Source organism: Glandiceps talaboti, chromosome 2 (assembly GCF_964340395.1).
Source record: "Glandiceps talaboti chromosome 2, keGlaTala1.1, whole genome shotgun sequence".
NCBI classification, from domain to species: domain Eukaryota; kingdom Metazoa; phylum Hemichordata; class Enteropneusta; family Spengelidae; genus Glandiceps; species Glandiceps talaboti.
In genome coordinates, this window is record NC_135550.1 from 29,401,388 (window position 1) to 29,419,143 (window position 17,756).

At 35.1% G+C, this 17,756-nt stretch overlaps 1 protein-coding gene across 3 annotated transcripts; it reads right to left on the reverse strand.

Annotated features, from left to right (window-relative positions):
• Positions 1-1,872: 1,872 nt before the first annotated feature.
• Positions 1,873-10,846, reverse strand: LOC144453664 (dnaJ homolog subfamily C member 4-like). 3 transcript variants are annotated; one of them, XM_078144995.1, is made up of 7 exons: positions 10,724-10,846; positions 8,862-9,001; positions 7,269-7,362; positions 5,672-5,859; positions 3,627-3,791; positions 2,625-2,711; positions 1,873-2,136 (listed from the first exon to the last, which is right to left on the reverse strand). In XM_078144995.1, the coding sequence occupies exons 2-7, from the start codon at positions 8,945-8,947 to the stop codon at positions 2,025-2,027; spliced, it is 732 nt and encodes a 243-aa protein (XP_078001121.1). In that variant the 5' UTR covers positions 8,948-9,001; positions 10,724-10,846; the 3' UTR covers positions 1,873-2,024. The 3 variants fall into 3 exon arrangements, with proteins under 3 accessions (XP_078001121.1, XP_078001119.1, XP_078001120.1); XM_078144993.1 differs by having other exon boundaries at positions 7,269-7,365; XM_078144994.1 differs by lacking the exon at positions 10,724-10,846 and adding an exon at positions 10,501-10,708 and having other exon boundaries at positions 7,269-7,365.
• Positions 10,847-17,756: the final 6,910 nt, after the last annotated feature.

Sequence of the window (17,756 nt, forward strand, 5' to 3'; positions counted from 1 at the left end):
GCGTGCATGCATGCATGCATGTATGTATGTATGTATGTATGTATGTATGTATGACGGACGGACGGATGAATGGATATAATTAGAAAAAAGAGAGTTTTTGATAGCATACGATACTGCAAGAAAATAAGAAGAAAACCCCTAAAATATAATATTCGCCTTGATTTTGAAATTAAGGGAGAATATAGCCGACCCCTATAAACAGTGTTCTTGCAGAGCGTTGCCTAACTCTACTTTATCACATAAACTGACCTATATTCATTCCCACTGGCGGGTTGGTACCTGTGACTAATCAATTGAATAATTATGTAAATGATTGATGTGTTGACTATATACACGTACACACTCCCCGATGTGATCCATATGTAGACGTCAGTCAGAGGAGTTGGTGACTACTTTGAGTGTGTATATCCTTTTTATCTTTTCTGGCTATTAACACACCCCTCCACAAACACACACACCGGAAGATACACTGCCTACAGAAGGAAGAAATTCAAAAAAGTAAATGATTTTAATACCCGTCCTGTTCGAAAGTGGCATCAGGTATGATTGGACTCGAGAACAACCACCTAAAACGCATGTCAATAACGTAATAGACGTCTCTCTCTCTCTCTCTCTCTCTCTCTCTCTCTCTCTCTCTCTCTCTCTCTCTCTCTCTCTCTCTCTCTCTCTCTCTCTCTCTCTCTCTCTCTCTCTCTCTCTCTCTCTCTCTCTCTCTCTCTCTCTCTCTCTCTCTCTTACATTGTCACTTTCTTTGTCGCCACTCTAGTGAAAGTCTACAACACAACACAGACTTCCAACTTAGCCTAAGTTTATTCCAACTTTGTTCTCTGATAATAGCAGCCCAATTTCCTTGGTTAGGGAGGGGGGCTACTATTATTGTGGTGAATTTACAAAAATCTCGCCAACAAATATAACAGAGTGGAATCTCAGCTGCCAAGTATGACATCAGTACTTCGAGAAGTGAAATGAAAGATTCCGATGATCAAAGTAAACTTACTTGCAGTGAACTGTCGTGGATCGTTACTGCAGATTTCAAAATTAATATTGACATTACTTGCTTTTCATTAGCTACTCGGTAAGGTACGTTTTGAACCCATTCGCGTTGTACCCAGTTCAAGAACAGCAAACATCTAAGATATAGGTATAGACTTTGTCCCTTTTCTTGAAGAATTAATCATATAACTGTGCTGCCATGTTGTGTTTTAGTATCTTGACTGAGCCATCATCATCAAGCATTGTTCAATGACATCAACTCTCTGAATGATTCACTTACCCATTCTGTCATCAAAACCATCAGCAAATTGAGATGACATTTTTTTCCATGACAAATCTTGAGGTAGTGACTGTATAATAACTTACACATGTACAGCAGAGTAACTACGAAACATGAATTTAACCTCTCTATATTTGGTTGACACTATTTTATTGAGATGCTCCCATCAGTTGTGTCTTGTACAAACATTTGACAGCTTATCCTGCCATTGATTTTAGTATAAGCACAAGTGATCTAGATATCTCTAGCAGTACTGCTTTGGTTACAGAAACACAGGGTAAGTTCTAGAGAAAATGGTCATACTTGAAAGTTTGCATGTTGCAATTGTTGATATGAAATTTCAAAATATGGCATAGAGGTGTGAGAGTCTTATTCAATACCCAAGAAGTAGAATTTGAACATTTTGACCAGGACAACAAAGAGATAATACATTCAACATACAAGTTTTAGGTTGAATATGTTTTTATTTACACATATAATTAATATTTTTTGTTTCAGATCTTTCCGTGTTCCGTGAAATTCACTCAGTCCAAAATAAAAGCAAAGAAAAAATAACCCAGAATGTAATCATAAATGACACAATAACACAAGTCTATACATTTAAAATACCATGTTGTGACATGCTTAAAGTTTTCACATTCCGGAATAAAGTGTGCAATCAAAAATAAACACGTTTTATTGCACACAAAAATGACTGTTGCATAAATCATTTCAGTGACGGTATAGCCAAAAACAAACTTTTTTGAAAACTCTACGACTCAGACTTTGTAGCCTTGACAGTCTCTAGTTGTTTCTGACGTTTCGCATGCATTTCAATGTAGTTTCGCCGAAGCAACTCCATCTGTTTCTTGTTACCATTTTGCCTAAAGACATAAAAAGATGAAATACTAAGATGAAGTACCAAACTAAGTAACTGAGAGATAGAAATTAGAGAAGTGTGACAGTTCCTAATAAACAATTCATAGTGTTGCTGAGGAACCCTGGGACGAAGTGTGTGAGGAACCCTGGGAGGAAGTGTGTGATTAATTTTACACAATTGAGATCCACAACAAACACAATGGTTTCAGATTGATAACTTCACAGAATCAAAATCTTTATAAACTAACAAAGGTCACAGGATTTTTTACAAAACAAGTAATCAAAGTTGAACAATTTACTGATGAATGTTGACACATGTTTGTAATTAAACTCATCAACACCTTTGCTCATTGGTGCTGAATGAGAACACCACTTTTTGTTCAGAGACAGAGCGAATAAAGATTTGGCCTTTGTAAACTGCTGTGCTGCATTGAAAAAAATTCTCATCCATTCCATGCCATGAGTAAATGAGTTAAATGAGTTAAATGCTAACCTTGCCCTTTGTTTTACTTGGTTATAAATTTCTCCAATCCGTCTATCCTTTTCATCTAATTTTGCCCTCGTAAACATGCCACCATATCTGTAATACAAAATTTTATATGCTTACATTTTTTCAATTCTAATATGACTCATTTTAAGTACTATGAAAACACAACATGCTGCACTACTGTTCTTTTTTCTGATGTCGTTGAATATGACATCACCTTTCATTTCATTTTTCTGTATTAATAACGACTTGTAAAATTCCTATCAAAATATAATGACTAAATTCATGAAAGGAAGCCTGACTTATTGGATTGTTGTATTCCACAGTGTACGAGAAATTCAAATTACCACCTTTCTATCATGTGCAAGTCAGTTACAAAATAAATCATAATGATTTCACTATCTTAAGAGGCATAACATGATGTGTTGCCATTGGAAACACCAACACTTCAAGTTAATGGCGCTAGAGTTTCACTTTTTATTGCCACTGATATTAAGTCTGCTAGGATAACACACAATTATTATGTGTACATCAATTCAAATCTGGGTAGAATGATATACCCTGGAATGCCCTTCCTAATACAAAACATGAATGTAAATTGTCTACAAACAGGGTTTCTAGAATACATACATGTATGTAATATTATAATCCTGTCTAATTTACCAGCTTGGTGTTCTCATCATATGACTGATCCTCAAGTCTTTGTTGATATTAGACATGGTATTAGTCTGTTGGAATCAATAACAGCGATACATATAACTTTACCATTCAAATAACATCCACATGTCCCACCTGCAAATCCATTCGTATTATTCACCAAAAACCATGTCTTTTGCTCAGATAAGTTGAGACTAGCAATCCTGGCACACAACTCTCCTATTTTGAAATCCCTCTACTAGCCAAGTACATGCATATACCTGAGGAAAACCTTTTATGTGACAAAAGTCACACAATACTAGCACTGTATCTTGATATCTTGATATTATAGAAGTCATACAACTAACATACCGTGCTAAAACAAAATGAATAATGGCTCCTCCTGAAACAAGTAGAAGACATCCAATTAAGACATTTGTATTGTTGGTTTTCTTGATTCCCCTTACGCCATAGTAAGGAGACTCTTTCTTAGCACCTGTGAAGCCATAGAAGTCGTGATGTGTGTACTCACTGGACCTGATAATAGACAATACAGTGTCAAGATAATCATTTAGTCATCACAAAAAGCTTGGTAAATATTAATATCTGAGCTATATAATGGATTAACATCATGCAAAACAAGTTGTTGCATTTGATGGAATTGTGGATTTAGCTAGGCCTAAAAAAAATAATAATTTGGTTCTAATTAACTGACCTAGTTTTTCATTGCCGACCCTATACTTTTTTTTTGTATTCGAGAAAAAAAATGATAAAATCGCAAAAAAATTATGAAGTTTCATGAGAAATAGTGGCTGCAGAAACTGACATCAGCTTAAAAAGACAATATAAAACTGTTCTTCCAATCTGTAATGGATGTACATCTGATAGGAAGAAATGAATAACACAGAGACCATTTGGAAAACAATTGAAAGTCTGAACTAGACACTCACCCATAAAAAAAATATAATAAAATAAATTTTTTTAAAAATCTACCTACCCCACCTATTCTAAAGTCGAGCGTAATCGGAACCATACAATTTTTTTATTAGGCCTTAAGAGAATATCTGATAATTGTATCTATCATACATAAATTATCATATACATAGAAAAGAATTATCATATACATAGACCTTCATATTCCCCAGAGTGTGACATCATATTACTATACTTCTGATGTTAGAAGTATAATAATATCGTTGGGACTTCATTCAGTTGTTTGTAAATATTAAACTACATAATGATGGTGCATAAATAAATAATGTCGAAAATTATTAAGTAATAAATATACATTTAGTTTTTAAGACACATGGGGTAGTATGGTTTCCTTTCTTTATTCAGTATTTTGTAGAATGTTGGACATCATAGTGAAGAGAAACTGCTTCTACTTTTACATTGTGTTATGTGTCAGCCACTAAACATGTCGTTAACACTGCTGTTAGGCTAAACATACACCACGCTCAACTGTTGCACATAAAACCTGTATGAAGTAGACATGTTATGGATTCCACAAATACATGTAATAAAACAGGTGTAAAAGTGTGTTTTCCCTTTTAATTCATGGTTTACCGAATATTGATTATCATTATGAATGTAACACAGTTCATACGAATACATCACCTTCCTTGCATCCACTCTAAATGTAATATAAAAACATCTAGACTCATATAGAAAAATGTACATTTGTGATAGTTTCATTGTTGTCATTTCAATTTGTTTTAATTTAAATATCGCTATCATTTTTGAATGGCATTTGACCATAGGATTTTGAATATTTTTAATCCATGACTTAACACATTGTTTCCTACCTGAAAGTGTGTGGTGTGATTTTACTAATGCCAACATAAAACAATAAGATTCTTGTAGCGTGGGCGATAACATTGACTGCCGTTAACATTCTGAAAACTGAACAAACAGCTGGCCAATGTAGCCCCTTTACTTCATAAAAGTAATGTGCCTTTATGTCAATTTTCAACATATTTACTTTAAATCATGATCAAAATATGAAAATTAGTGGGTCTATGTATATTATAATACATAAATAATCTCCCAGTATCTCTCATTTATATGATGTCATGTCAGACTCATGAGTCCCTTCATGCCTTTATCCCTCCTCACCTATCGACTCGGAGGGATGAGGCCAATATGAGGGAAATCATTCTTCCTTGACGACGTTGCACTCTGAGATTATATATAATTATCATATGCAAAATCACACATACAAGCCATTCACAATAATACAATGATATTTGGTAATGCTTGAAATACATTAATACATGAAAAATTTCACAAAGTATATTTTTCCAATTTTAGCTGAAATTCATGTAAAATAATCCACATCTAATATCAATCTTTGGGCACCCAATGGAAACCATAAAGCTATCTAAACAAGAGTGAAGAATTGCACTTGTATGACTTACCCATATGGATTACTAGTAGTGGTTCCTGCTCTGTAGACACGAACTCTGGAAGGACTAACTCTAATGCCGGCTAATTCTAAATCATAGTCTCTTCGACTCAGTGGTTTACCTATTACAGCATAAGCTTCATTCAACTCTACAAACCTATTGTGTTGATTCGGATCATTTGGTTTGGCATCAGGATGTAACTGAAAATGACCGGAAAAATTGAGAGAAATTGACTATAATGAAACCCAGCAAAGAATCTTTCCTTTCATTAATGCAATATTTGCATACCTTCCTTGATCTCACACAGCTAATATTGAATTGCATCTACCATTACTATGGGAAATATATTAAAACACTATTCAATTATGTTATGACAGACTGGAGGTCATTATGTTTTAAGACCAAATATAACTTCGAAACATTTACATATCACATTGAAGCTGTGTTACAATTTGCAATTTGATGGTAAAATAATGCAATTCCCTTGTGATAGGTAGGAATATGCAAATCTCTAGTGATTTATAGGAGCATGCACCCTGTACCGTCTGCAAGTGTTCTGAGATATGTGTACAAGGCTGAATGTTTAACTCACAACATAATGTCTTATAGCTGGGCTAATACCTTTTACGATGGCCAATGCCCTCTAGCAAGCTATACACAGTGGACAGGTACGCCAATAATCAATGATAGGGTGTGGGTAAATTTATTTTGAATTAGATCTGATACACTTTAAGGCAGGTTGATAAATGGGTTTGGTTTGTTGGGTGAAGGCCCGGGTGCCTGGATATACAACTTTGTACCCCTAAGGCATATTGCACAACATATATCATATTAAAGGTTTTGCTATTGTCTGTGTATATGTATTCATCATTTGTCTGATAGAAAGTCTGGTGCAGAGAGGGATGCTGACAACTTTCATTTCTGCAGTGATTTTGAAAGAAAGGAAAATTGAAAAGCCTTTTTTCAACATACATCTAGGATTCTATAACCTTACAAAAGTAAGCCACTCTTGCATAATATATTGTGCTGTACATTACCACATGCAGTGCATCCTAGTAGCAAACAGTCTATATTTTGATAACATTTTGACTATCAGAAACTGTCATGCTGTGTCAGGCTCTCAAGAGTCTAAGTTATAACTGTCAATTGGAAAATATTGGAGATTATGGTAAATTATTTGTATAATATTCCTAAACACAATCAATATCAAAGAAATCAATGAGATGTTAATATACAATTTAATGCTTAAGAATCTTCACAATTCGGTCAAATTTTACTTGTATTTAAAGTTTATGTTCCTGTGAAATTGAGTTTGGTAGAATTACTAGGTAACACGTAACAAGCAGATTGATAATTCAGATAATTTTTGTTCCTATCAGGATTATACATTTTCAATAAGTTTTTAATATTTACAAGCAAATCATGGCGTGTATGTGATAAATTTGACTGGCAACTATATAAATAAGGTATGGCAGATGTTCAGATCAACTATGGAGTACCATATTCCACAATTATTTAGTTGTGTTTCTACAAGAAATCACCTAACAACAAAATGTCTGTTGAGTTCTTGTTTTTATTTATTACAACTCCTAAAAACTAACTCACTCACCCGTTTTGATTTCTCAAAATACGCAACTTTAATTTCTTCAGGAGAGGCACTTTTTCCAATACCCAGTACATCATAGTGGTTAGCTTTTCTTCTGCTGCTTTGGGGGATAAATGAATAAATTACTTTAACGATTTTTTTCAAAGATGATTGTTACTGGATAAATTAGAATTGCTACTTTGTAGAAAAAAATAAAATGACTGAACAATTCTTTTAGATGATGGTGGTTGCTGGATTGTGAATGAACCACAAAGGTTATAAGTTTATTGAAGAAAACCCATTACCAAAGTAGTCTGATAAATGCAAGGCAATCCATTTGAAAAAATATTGCTTGGGGCATACACAAAACCTACGGAAGAACTAATAAAGTCCTGCTAAGGAGGAGTGAAATCAGGTGTAAAGGAAAGTTTCAAATGACACACTTAGACTGCACTTCAGAAAAGATTACACTTACGTAATTGTAAAATTTATGATTTTATCCAAATAAAACTCATACATTTATGGACTATGTATATATACATGTAAAACTTATGATTTTATTGCCAACTTAAATGTAATTGTAACATGCATCATTTATCAAGTGTACACATTTATGGATGAATATTCCTTTATGTAACTTATATACAAGCATCATGTTCCAATACTACTAATCAATTCAATGAATATTTTTGCTTTAATATCTACATTTCTTGATAAGATGTTAAAATTTATTATTATTATTATTATTTTATTTCTTGTAAGAAAATGCGCTACGCGTGCGTCTCAGTGCGTTGTATAGACTGAAGTTTAAAAAATTGCAATAGAGTAAAGAAAATAACAGCACACAAAAAGGGACTAAGTGTAAAACTGACCGACTAAAATAATTCACAATGTATAAAAACCGACAAGTTAAAATCAATCACTTAAAATGTTGTCTAAAAAGATGTGTCTTTAAACTACGTTTAAAAATGACAACAGTCATTACATTTCTTCTTTCAAATGGAAGTGAATTCCACTCTAATAATGTTCAAAATTCATTATCTGAAATTGTCATTTTCCACCTACAGGTATGGTTAGGTTATTTTTGCAATGCTGTTTGTACATTTGCAAGACATCATTCCACTTCATGATACCTGATATACTGCAATTTTCGGGTTACAATAAACACTTCAGTTTGTACATTCCATAACAACAATTTTGATGGACATATTCATTAACATGTAACAAAGAGTTTTATTCAACTTCAATGCTCCCATGTGAAACATCTTAATTCTTCAATGCAGTACGTTTTGTATTCACAGGATCCTAGTAGTCATATGTGCCTATTACCGGAAAGTGGAAGAATGTTCCCATAAAAGTTGTACTTTGCAATACTTTCTCCACCAAAACTAAACTGTAATATGACAGAACCCTATGCCGCATGAGTTCAAGTATGGGTATTGCATGTATTGCACTCATGCGACATGAGCTTCTTTTATTATTACATATGTTTATCCAAAACAGCAAGTTTCTGTGATAATGATACTATGCAATCAAATGTTTTTCATGTTCAACGAATGATAATTACTTGATATATAACATACTAGTAAACTGGATGTAATTAAAAGTTAAGGTTACCTTGTTACAGAGAAGTTTCTTTGAACACTTGCCATTCTTGCAATGGTACAGCGAAGACATGGTGTAAATAGTTCACTGACATTCATCCTTCAGGTACTAAATTTGATGAAAATGGTACTGCTGGTTCAGCTAATAAGTATCTAGAATTTAGTAGAAATAATGGACATGGTGGAATATGGTAAATGTCAACTACTAGAGGTAATAATGAGAAAATGAGACAATGATGGTAGTGATACAATCAATGGTGGTGGTTGTGATGGTGGTGGTGGTGGTGGTGGTGGTGGTGGTGGTGGTGGTGGTGGAGATGATGATGATGATGATGATGATGATGATGATGATGACGACGACGACGACAACATTATATGAATTTCCCAATTTACACAGAATACTGTAGCGGCTTAAATAACAGTAATGTATATTTGTATGTACATTTCCAATATGTGTGAAACAAAATATGTAACTTACTGAAAAAATACTATCACTAAACCAATACTGGCAACCAGACACTGCCATCTGAGCTCAGTGAACATTGTGGTACTCAAAGTTCAAACTGACAAGGTGAAGTAACTTTTTAAATAATAAAGGGTATTCATATCGAATAAACAATCTTCACAAAAAGAATTGCTTCTCATTGCATGAAATGTGTGCAACATGGAATTTACCTAGCTAACTTCATCAGTTTGATAAGCTCAACAATTAGGATCACTTTTATACTTTAAGTTACAGCCATAACTATGAACTGTATTGATCTTACACCTCACAGTACTTCAGTTATGCTTTACAGCTATCAAACTGACATCTGTGCTTGCACGGAGTTTTTATTGCTGTTGCAGGCATGACTATCACGGAAGACTAGGTATACATACCTCCAATCACAATCAGAGGAACTGTGCTGAGATACTAGTATATATTGTTATAAGTACTGTCATATATTCATCATAGGGTTACTGATTTTGGTCCTGTCAAAATTATAATATGGCTTACAAGTTTCACTGCATGTATATGATTAGCCCTGCTTACAGGTGGTGCACAAGTCTATATTGCTGACTTGATTCTAATAATAGGGACAATTGTCAGAATCGAGTCCCAGATTACTCCATATGCAAGCAGGACTAGTATAATATGATAACAATGATTCGTTTATTTATCAGAACTGTTTTCTTCACTTTCCATTTCAATTAATTTCCTTGGTTGACACGTTTTGATCAGTAAACATGTTTATTTTTCTCGTCATGTGTCTCAAAACATGGAGGTAGAATCACACGCTTCCTCCAATGCTTGGAAGATACGATGCAAACAATTAGCAGACGACATAAAAACCTGGCAGGGAGTATGACTCTGAGTGTCAATGTCACAAAATACACATTTGAATTATGCCTTAAATTGTCGTTGATGCACTACATGCAGCACATAATATTAGAACTACACACATGTAATTCATGTTTGCTTAGATAAGTATGTACGTCGTGCACTAGCGTGTGAATCATTACATAATTTAACTACTGGCGAGCACTACTATGCAATAATGCATAAACAAAAGGTCACATTTTTGGGTCACTTCCGGGGTCACTTACATAAGCCCAATATTTGAGGGGGGATTTATGTATTATATTTGAAGTATAACCTACATCTTACATACATGCTATTGTATCTTCAGCCATGGGAAATGCACATGGCTTCATATTTTACGTCGATCGTTACGATATGGTTTTGCATCGAGTTGCCACTGCACTGCCAGCGCTCCACCACTAGCAAATAGCATGCACTGTTTGGTGTCATTGTCAAAGTACTCGACACCACATCAGTCAGATAGAGCAGATAATTCCGTGTACATTGCCATCCTTTTTTTGTGAGACGCTTACCTTTGTGACATAAAATCCCAGAAGACCTACGTGATACTACATGCTGACATGCTTTCAGGATCTAGGACATACAAGATTTTATAGTGACACCGAATATCGAACAGCAGACTTCTTTCGTGTTTATTTGCCGTAACACGTCAATATAAATGCGCATGCGCCTATCGTGTCGCAAAAGCTTCTTTCAGTAGGAATTTAATTTCTTGTAACTCTCTAGTATAAGAATTTGTTAACAGTTTTGTTTTATACCTAACTTTCCTTTATACTTTTTCTCATCAGGGATGAAGAATAATAACTTGAGAATCTAAAAATTATGCAGGCAACCACATAAAAAATAAAATACAACAGCATTCTAGCAAGCCAGAGCACATATTGCTGTTGAAGCAATGACATAAATGCTTGGACGGTGCCGTAAAAGAAGCTGTAGTTTGCGACGATGCACAACAGTTGTAGAAAATACAGTCCCTAAGATTTGTAAAACCTCCAAGAACTGAAAAATAGTAACGTAATTCTGATCAGTACTGAATATTTCGAAAAATTGCATAATTATTACTTCACTTTTCGAATTCATTCACTTTCACTTCACCGTTTGTATTCCAGCTTTCTTCAGTTCATCAAAATGCAAGTGAAATTGTAGCAATTAAATCGCGATTCGGATTTGAAACGTTTTATTGAATATCATCCCCGTATTATGTTATCAGAAATTTGATCCAACTTCTCTTTCGTGGGTGATAGGCTTTTAAGTCGAAAGCCGTGTCATTACTACTATGTATTGGGTATTATATTATAGCATTATCAATTCCAGTGAATTTTGTGACGTCATCGCTGTATATTATTACTGATAATGTACTCCATTATTGGGTATCGCGGCCCCGGAACGAGCATAACAATACAAGCTTATTTGTTCTGTTTCTTCGTACGACTAGGTATTTTTTCGAAATGTATGTTGTTACTTATGATTGTCATTTCCACTGTTTAAAAATACAACGCATTCATGAAACAAGTTTGTCTTCACAGCAGTTCATTGAAGTGTATATGTGTGTGTACGTGTACGTACGTGTGTCGCTATGATTAGTATTCAGCTTCCGGGCCGAACATGGCAGACGATGTTCAGCGCTGTGTATATTATACGTTGTTTTGCGTTTCTCGGTCTACAAATTCACTGGAATTGGCAAAACTATAAAATAATAACAATAATGTATGCCCTCCCAGTCCATAATGGACTCAAGCAAACTTTGCACTCCATAATGGACTCGGCTGTCGCCTCGCCCATTATGTCGTTCAAAGTTTGCTTTCGTCCATTATGGGCTTGGAGGGCGTACATTATTGTTTAAATATTCTGGATTCTCGTGCAACATGAGGAATTCGTTTGAAATGATGGCTAGAATTAATCCCAGATCACACCTAAGATATCATGAATATGTACAAATCACCGCTAATTCTGTTTTGTAATATTGTTTTAAAAAACCTTTTCAACAGATGGTCATGATTTTAGAGGAAAAAAGAAGGGAAATATGATAACCTCATGACATACGATCCATGTAATTGAGCGGTTTCTGAAAGACAATCTTCCTTTACAGGCTGTAAACCGAACTCCAAACACAAGTCTTTGGTGATAAAGGAACAAATAGTTTGTTGTGAATGGAAAGAAAACAATAGTTCCCCTATTTAAGGTGGACACAAAGAAAACTTAATGACACATAGCAACACCAAGGTATCCCATAGTGGTTACACAGTGGGCTCAGCTTGAAGGAAGCTAATTACACAGCCTCTATGAGATGATTACTATAGAATACACGGTGTACCACACGCTGCACAAGTTCCCACAAATAAATCTTAATTAGGGACACTCACATTGAAAACTGCATGTCTAATTGAACAAATTATATGTTCTGATATTTCATGTAAGGCAATTAACTCGTTTTCTCATGACTTCTATCTAGGCTGTCTACTAATATATCATTTTCTTCCACATAGAGTTCTTCAATCCACAAGTAGTTTATATAAGGTGGGGGGGGGGGTGATTTTTGTATACTCGACATACCCATAGGCACATTTCCGAATGTGTATCATAATCTTATGATCCAGATCAATATCTTGAAACAGATTCACTGGCTTTTAATTTAAAACTTTTTTTTTAAAAATTGTAAAGGACAAGAAGTAGAAATTTGAAAGTCACCACTTGGTCGAGTTCTATCCTTTTTATTTATTTATGACATATTTGTCTCAAGATTCCGTATCCAAAGTTATTCAAAACCCATTTTACGGCATATCGACGGTCGGCTGTCCTTTGGTAATAAAATCTTGATACAAATATGTCACAATTAAATAAATAGATAAATAAATAGATAAATAAATAAATAAATAAATAAATAAATAAATAAATAAATAAATAAATAAATAAATAAATAAATAAATAAATAAATAAAAGGTATAGAACTCGACCGAGTGATGACTTTCAAATTCGTATTTCTCATCCTTAATTTTAAAAACAAACTATTAATAATTAAAAGCCAGTGATTCCGTTTCAAGATACTGATTTGGATCAAAAGAATGTGATATACATATGGAAATGTGCCTATGGGTATAAGTATACAAATCAATATGGAATATGATCATTGAGACATGTATACTTGATTTCAATAATTCATTCATTATAGACTGCATGTCGATGCTGCAGTTGTTTAATTGTTCTTCCTATTTCGCTGTACATGTTATGGGCTGTATGTGTGTCTGTGTATGTGTGTCTATGTATGTGTGTCTGTGTATGTGTATCTGTGTACATGTGTATGTATGTATGTATGTATGTATGTATGTATGTATGTATGTATGTATGTATGTGTATGTGCATCTGTGTGTCTTCGTATATGCGAATGTAAGGGAACCTTCAGTATTTACAAGGGGGAGGGCCGGAGGAAGGGGGGGGGTCACATTTTACAAACCTGTTCCTGGGGGGAGGATCATATTTTGCATTGCAATGTTTGGGGAGGGTCACATTTTACAATCCGTAGTTTTGTGACCAAATTGGAGATTCAATTATTGTCAATGTTTTGTGTGTTTTGAGATGTAAAAGTGAGATGAGCACTCAACATTTATTTTACGAGTATTTTACATGCCAAAATACAAAAAATAAAACTACATATATTGTAAGAAAGTTGTTTAATAAAACGATGTATTTTGTTGAGTGTACCATCTCACCTTATCGTTCACACTGTCTGTGAATGTCGTTGTTAAAATATGATGGCGATGGTAGCAGTGATGGTGATGATGATGATGATGATGGTGGTGGTGGTGGTGGTGGTGGTGGTGGTGGTGGTGGTGGTGGTGATGATGATGATGATGATGATGTAGTTTTGAAAGTCATAAAGAACACGGACAGTGATACATGTACTAACATGATAACTTTACCGGGTAACTTTGCGGTGTGTAACTTTACTTGGTAACACTTGGACTGGGTAACACTACCAGCCTAAGGGTACTCTCGGCTGGGTAACGTCACCTTAGTAGCTTTACCAGGGCAACTTTACAGTATCATTCTTAGACTGGGTAACACTACCAGCCTGAGGGTATTCTCAGTTGGGTAACGTCACATTATAGTAGCTTTACCAGGGTAACTTTACACTATGTACCTTAGACTGGGTAACACTACCAACCTGATGGTATTCTCGGCTGGGTAACTTCACCTGAGTAGCTTTACCAGGGTAACTTTACATCATGTCACGGTATCTTAGACTGGGTAGCACTACCAGCCTGGGGGTATTCTCGGCTTGGTAACGTCACCTGAGTAGCTTTACTAGGTTAATTTACAGTATGTACCTTAGACTGGGTAACACTACCAGCCTGAGGGTATTCTCGGCTGGGTAACTTCACCTGAGTAGCTTTACCAGAGGGTAATTTTACATCATGTCACGGTATCTTAGACTGGGTAACACTACCAGCCTGAGGGTATTCTCGGCTGGGTAACATCACCTTAGTAGCTTTACCAATATGAGATGAATGACTATCATGATAATATTATATTAAATAAAGCCAGTACGTTGGCGTTTCAAGTCAACGCGAAGTATACCTCAATGATGAATCAAAAACGTCAAAAACTTTTAAACTCTCATGGTTGCATTTTTCCCTTCGTACATGTTATATCCAAATCGCCAAGTATACAGTGTTCATATTGTCGTGACAACAAATGTATTTATTCAGATGTCAGGAAGATTGATTTATTCATAGTTAATTTCATTCACTCTGGTTGTCGTCGCAACAGAGGTCAACTATAAATTATCATTACCAAATCAAATCAAACTTCAGACTGAGCAGACCGATTGTAACCTCGCGGGTATAGTTACTAGACTTTTGTTTGAGCTCTGATCTGTTAACGACAGCGGCCTATATTCAACTATGGTAACGGTTTGTATAGACCCATTATGTTTAAATGTTCAAACACGCACACACACACACGCACACACACACACATACACACGCACGCACGCACACATAAACACACACACACACACACACACACACACTCAATCAATCAATCAATCAATCAATCAATCAGTCAATCAAATTTGCATGACAGTGCCCTCTATCAAATTATGCGAAATCCCGCACATTCATTCACGCCAGTCACATCAATCACCCCCCCCCCCCCCCCAACGTTTCTACCGCAATTTATGGCATCTTCGAGTCGATAATCATTAAAGTGGTAAATTCTTCTGAATAGTCATGTATAGCATGCTACTGGCTTCATTCGAAAAACATCTGAAGCCTTAGAATTGAATGATACCATTTCATTGCAACAAGCCTTCGACTCAAGTGTCATTGAGTACACTGAGTATTCACATTGTACTGATGGGTCTTGACGGTAAGCAATGTATCAGCTCAACACGATATTGACATCTGGGATGAGATGACGTTAAAGATACACTCGAATTGAGAAGAACTGCACTCAGACGATAACACCTACAGTTATATATACAGTTTCATGTTGATCATGTAACATATTCAAACGTCAAGAATCAAAGAAATGATACATGCCTTAAAACTTAGTTATAGAGAAAAAAGACACTAAACACTAAGTACTAGTATTTGTTGGTAATTGTACCATGTGGTTGTATGCACACATACCCACATCTACTTTGGATAATGAAATCCGAGATTTTGTTCATGATTTATTCAGTCGTTACTATGGTAACACTGTCCGTGCTTATTATTTGATCATTAGGCTTTTAAACTAACATGATGGTGTAACTGGTGATGCCACTGGTGGTAATGTTTTGCCAGTCAAAGTCACTGCATGTTCCGTTGTTATACTCATCGTTAAGAGGGTTTCTTGTAAATGTAATCTATCAACAAACTCCATTTTGGTCGATGTTAGATACTTCATTATATCGCTACAGTCACGTGATTTGACTCGAGGGACACAACCATAACTCAAGTCTTCGTGTTTTGGGAATTGCACTATTTTCAAAGCTCGTTTGACTGATTTTCGTTCTACGGTATTATTCCCGTTGGTATCGTTCCATTGGTATTTACATGAACTACGTTAAGATTTTTCGATACGGTTGACCAAAGTACTTGTATTTAGATTGTACACTCACATAATATGACATGTGAGTGTACACATAATATGTGAGTGTACATACGTGCGTGTACACATAATATGTGAGTGTACACATAATATGTGAGTGTACACATAATATATGTGAGTGCACACATTATATGTGAGTGTACACATAAATATGTGAGTGTACACATAATATGTGAGTGTAGATACGTGAGTGTACACATAATATGTGAGTGTACACATAATATGTGAGTGTACACATAATATATGTGAGTGCACACATTATATGTGAGTGTACACATACATATGTGAGTGTACACATAATATGTGAGTGTACACATGTACACATTATATGTGAGTGTACACATAATATGTGAGTGTACACATAATATGTGAGTGTACACATAATATGTGAGTGTGCACATTATTATATGTGAGTGTACATATAATATGTGAGTGTGCACATTATTATATGTGAGTGTACACATAATATGTGATTATATGTGAGTGTACACATAATATGTGAGTGTGCACATTATTATATGTGAGTGTACACATAATATGTGAGTGTACACATAATATGCCCTGTCATACTAGATCCAAACATAGGAATAAATTAATGCAGTGCTTTCACACAAATTCACTGTGGTTATAGTAGTGGAAAGAAACCAATGCCTTTAAAATTAACCCATATTATTGAAATCATATTTGAGCACAGGGAGAGTCATGTTTTAGTGAAAGGAAATTGGGGGATTGCCACTTTTTAGAAAACGGAATTGGCGAAGGATTACACCGTAAGTAACATACTGGATTTGATTTGTCCAACATCACCCTTACAATTTATGAAGGCAACATTTACAGGGATTACCGATGTTTGCAATTTGGATTTATAGACGGGACCACTGTTACGTCTTTCGATAAAGTCGTGTGATATTAGCCCCGTCAAAATATATGTATGAGAAAAAAAGTTGTTATTTGTTGAAATGGATATAATGTATTTGTCTACTACTGATTCAACATTTGGATAACCAAAAGGCTGGAATGCAATCTATCCATGTGATGGCAAAACCGTGGCAGCCTACTTTGATGGCAATTGACACTGACAAATTATACCACAGCCTGGTGCACACGCCATGATTTATCACGCTATCAGAGAGTACAACCATACATACATTTTGGATTATTGAATTATGCAGAACTACAGTATTTCAATTTGAACTTAATAAACATGGACTATTCAAATACACACCGTACAAATAGATGCAATCACAAATTTATACAGTCATTTCGGGAGAAAATCATCGTGACACCTTGAGACGCGTCAAATTTACTAGCCAATCGTTGGCATGGTTACGGTGCGTGTATCCACATCGCGGTAACAAACAAGAGGAAAACAGAAAAGAAATGATCATTAGAAATCAAATCAACGGTATGTATCCATGCACATATTGAATACTGTTTTTAAATGTTAATTTC

Coding starts and splice junctions, on each gene's coding strand:
- LOC144453664 (XM_078144993.1), bottom strand. CDS start 8,947: ATGAATGTCAGTGAACTATTTACACCATGTCTTCGCTGTACCATTGCA. Junction 3,792..5,671: donor ACTACTAGTAATCCATATGG/GTAAGTCATACA, acceptor GTCTATTATCAG/GTCCAGTGAGTACACACATC. Junction 2,712..3,626: donor ATTCATTTTGTTTTAGCACG/GTATGTTAGTTG, acceptor TTTGTATTACAG/ATATGGTGGCATGTTTACGA.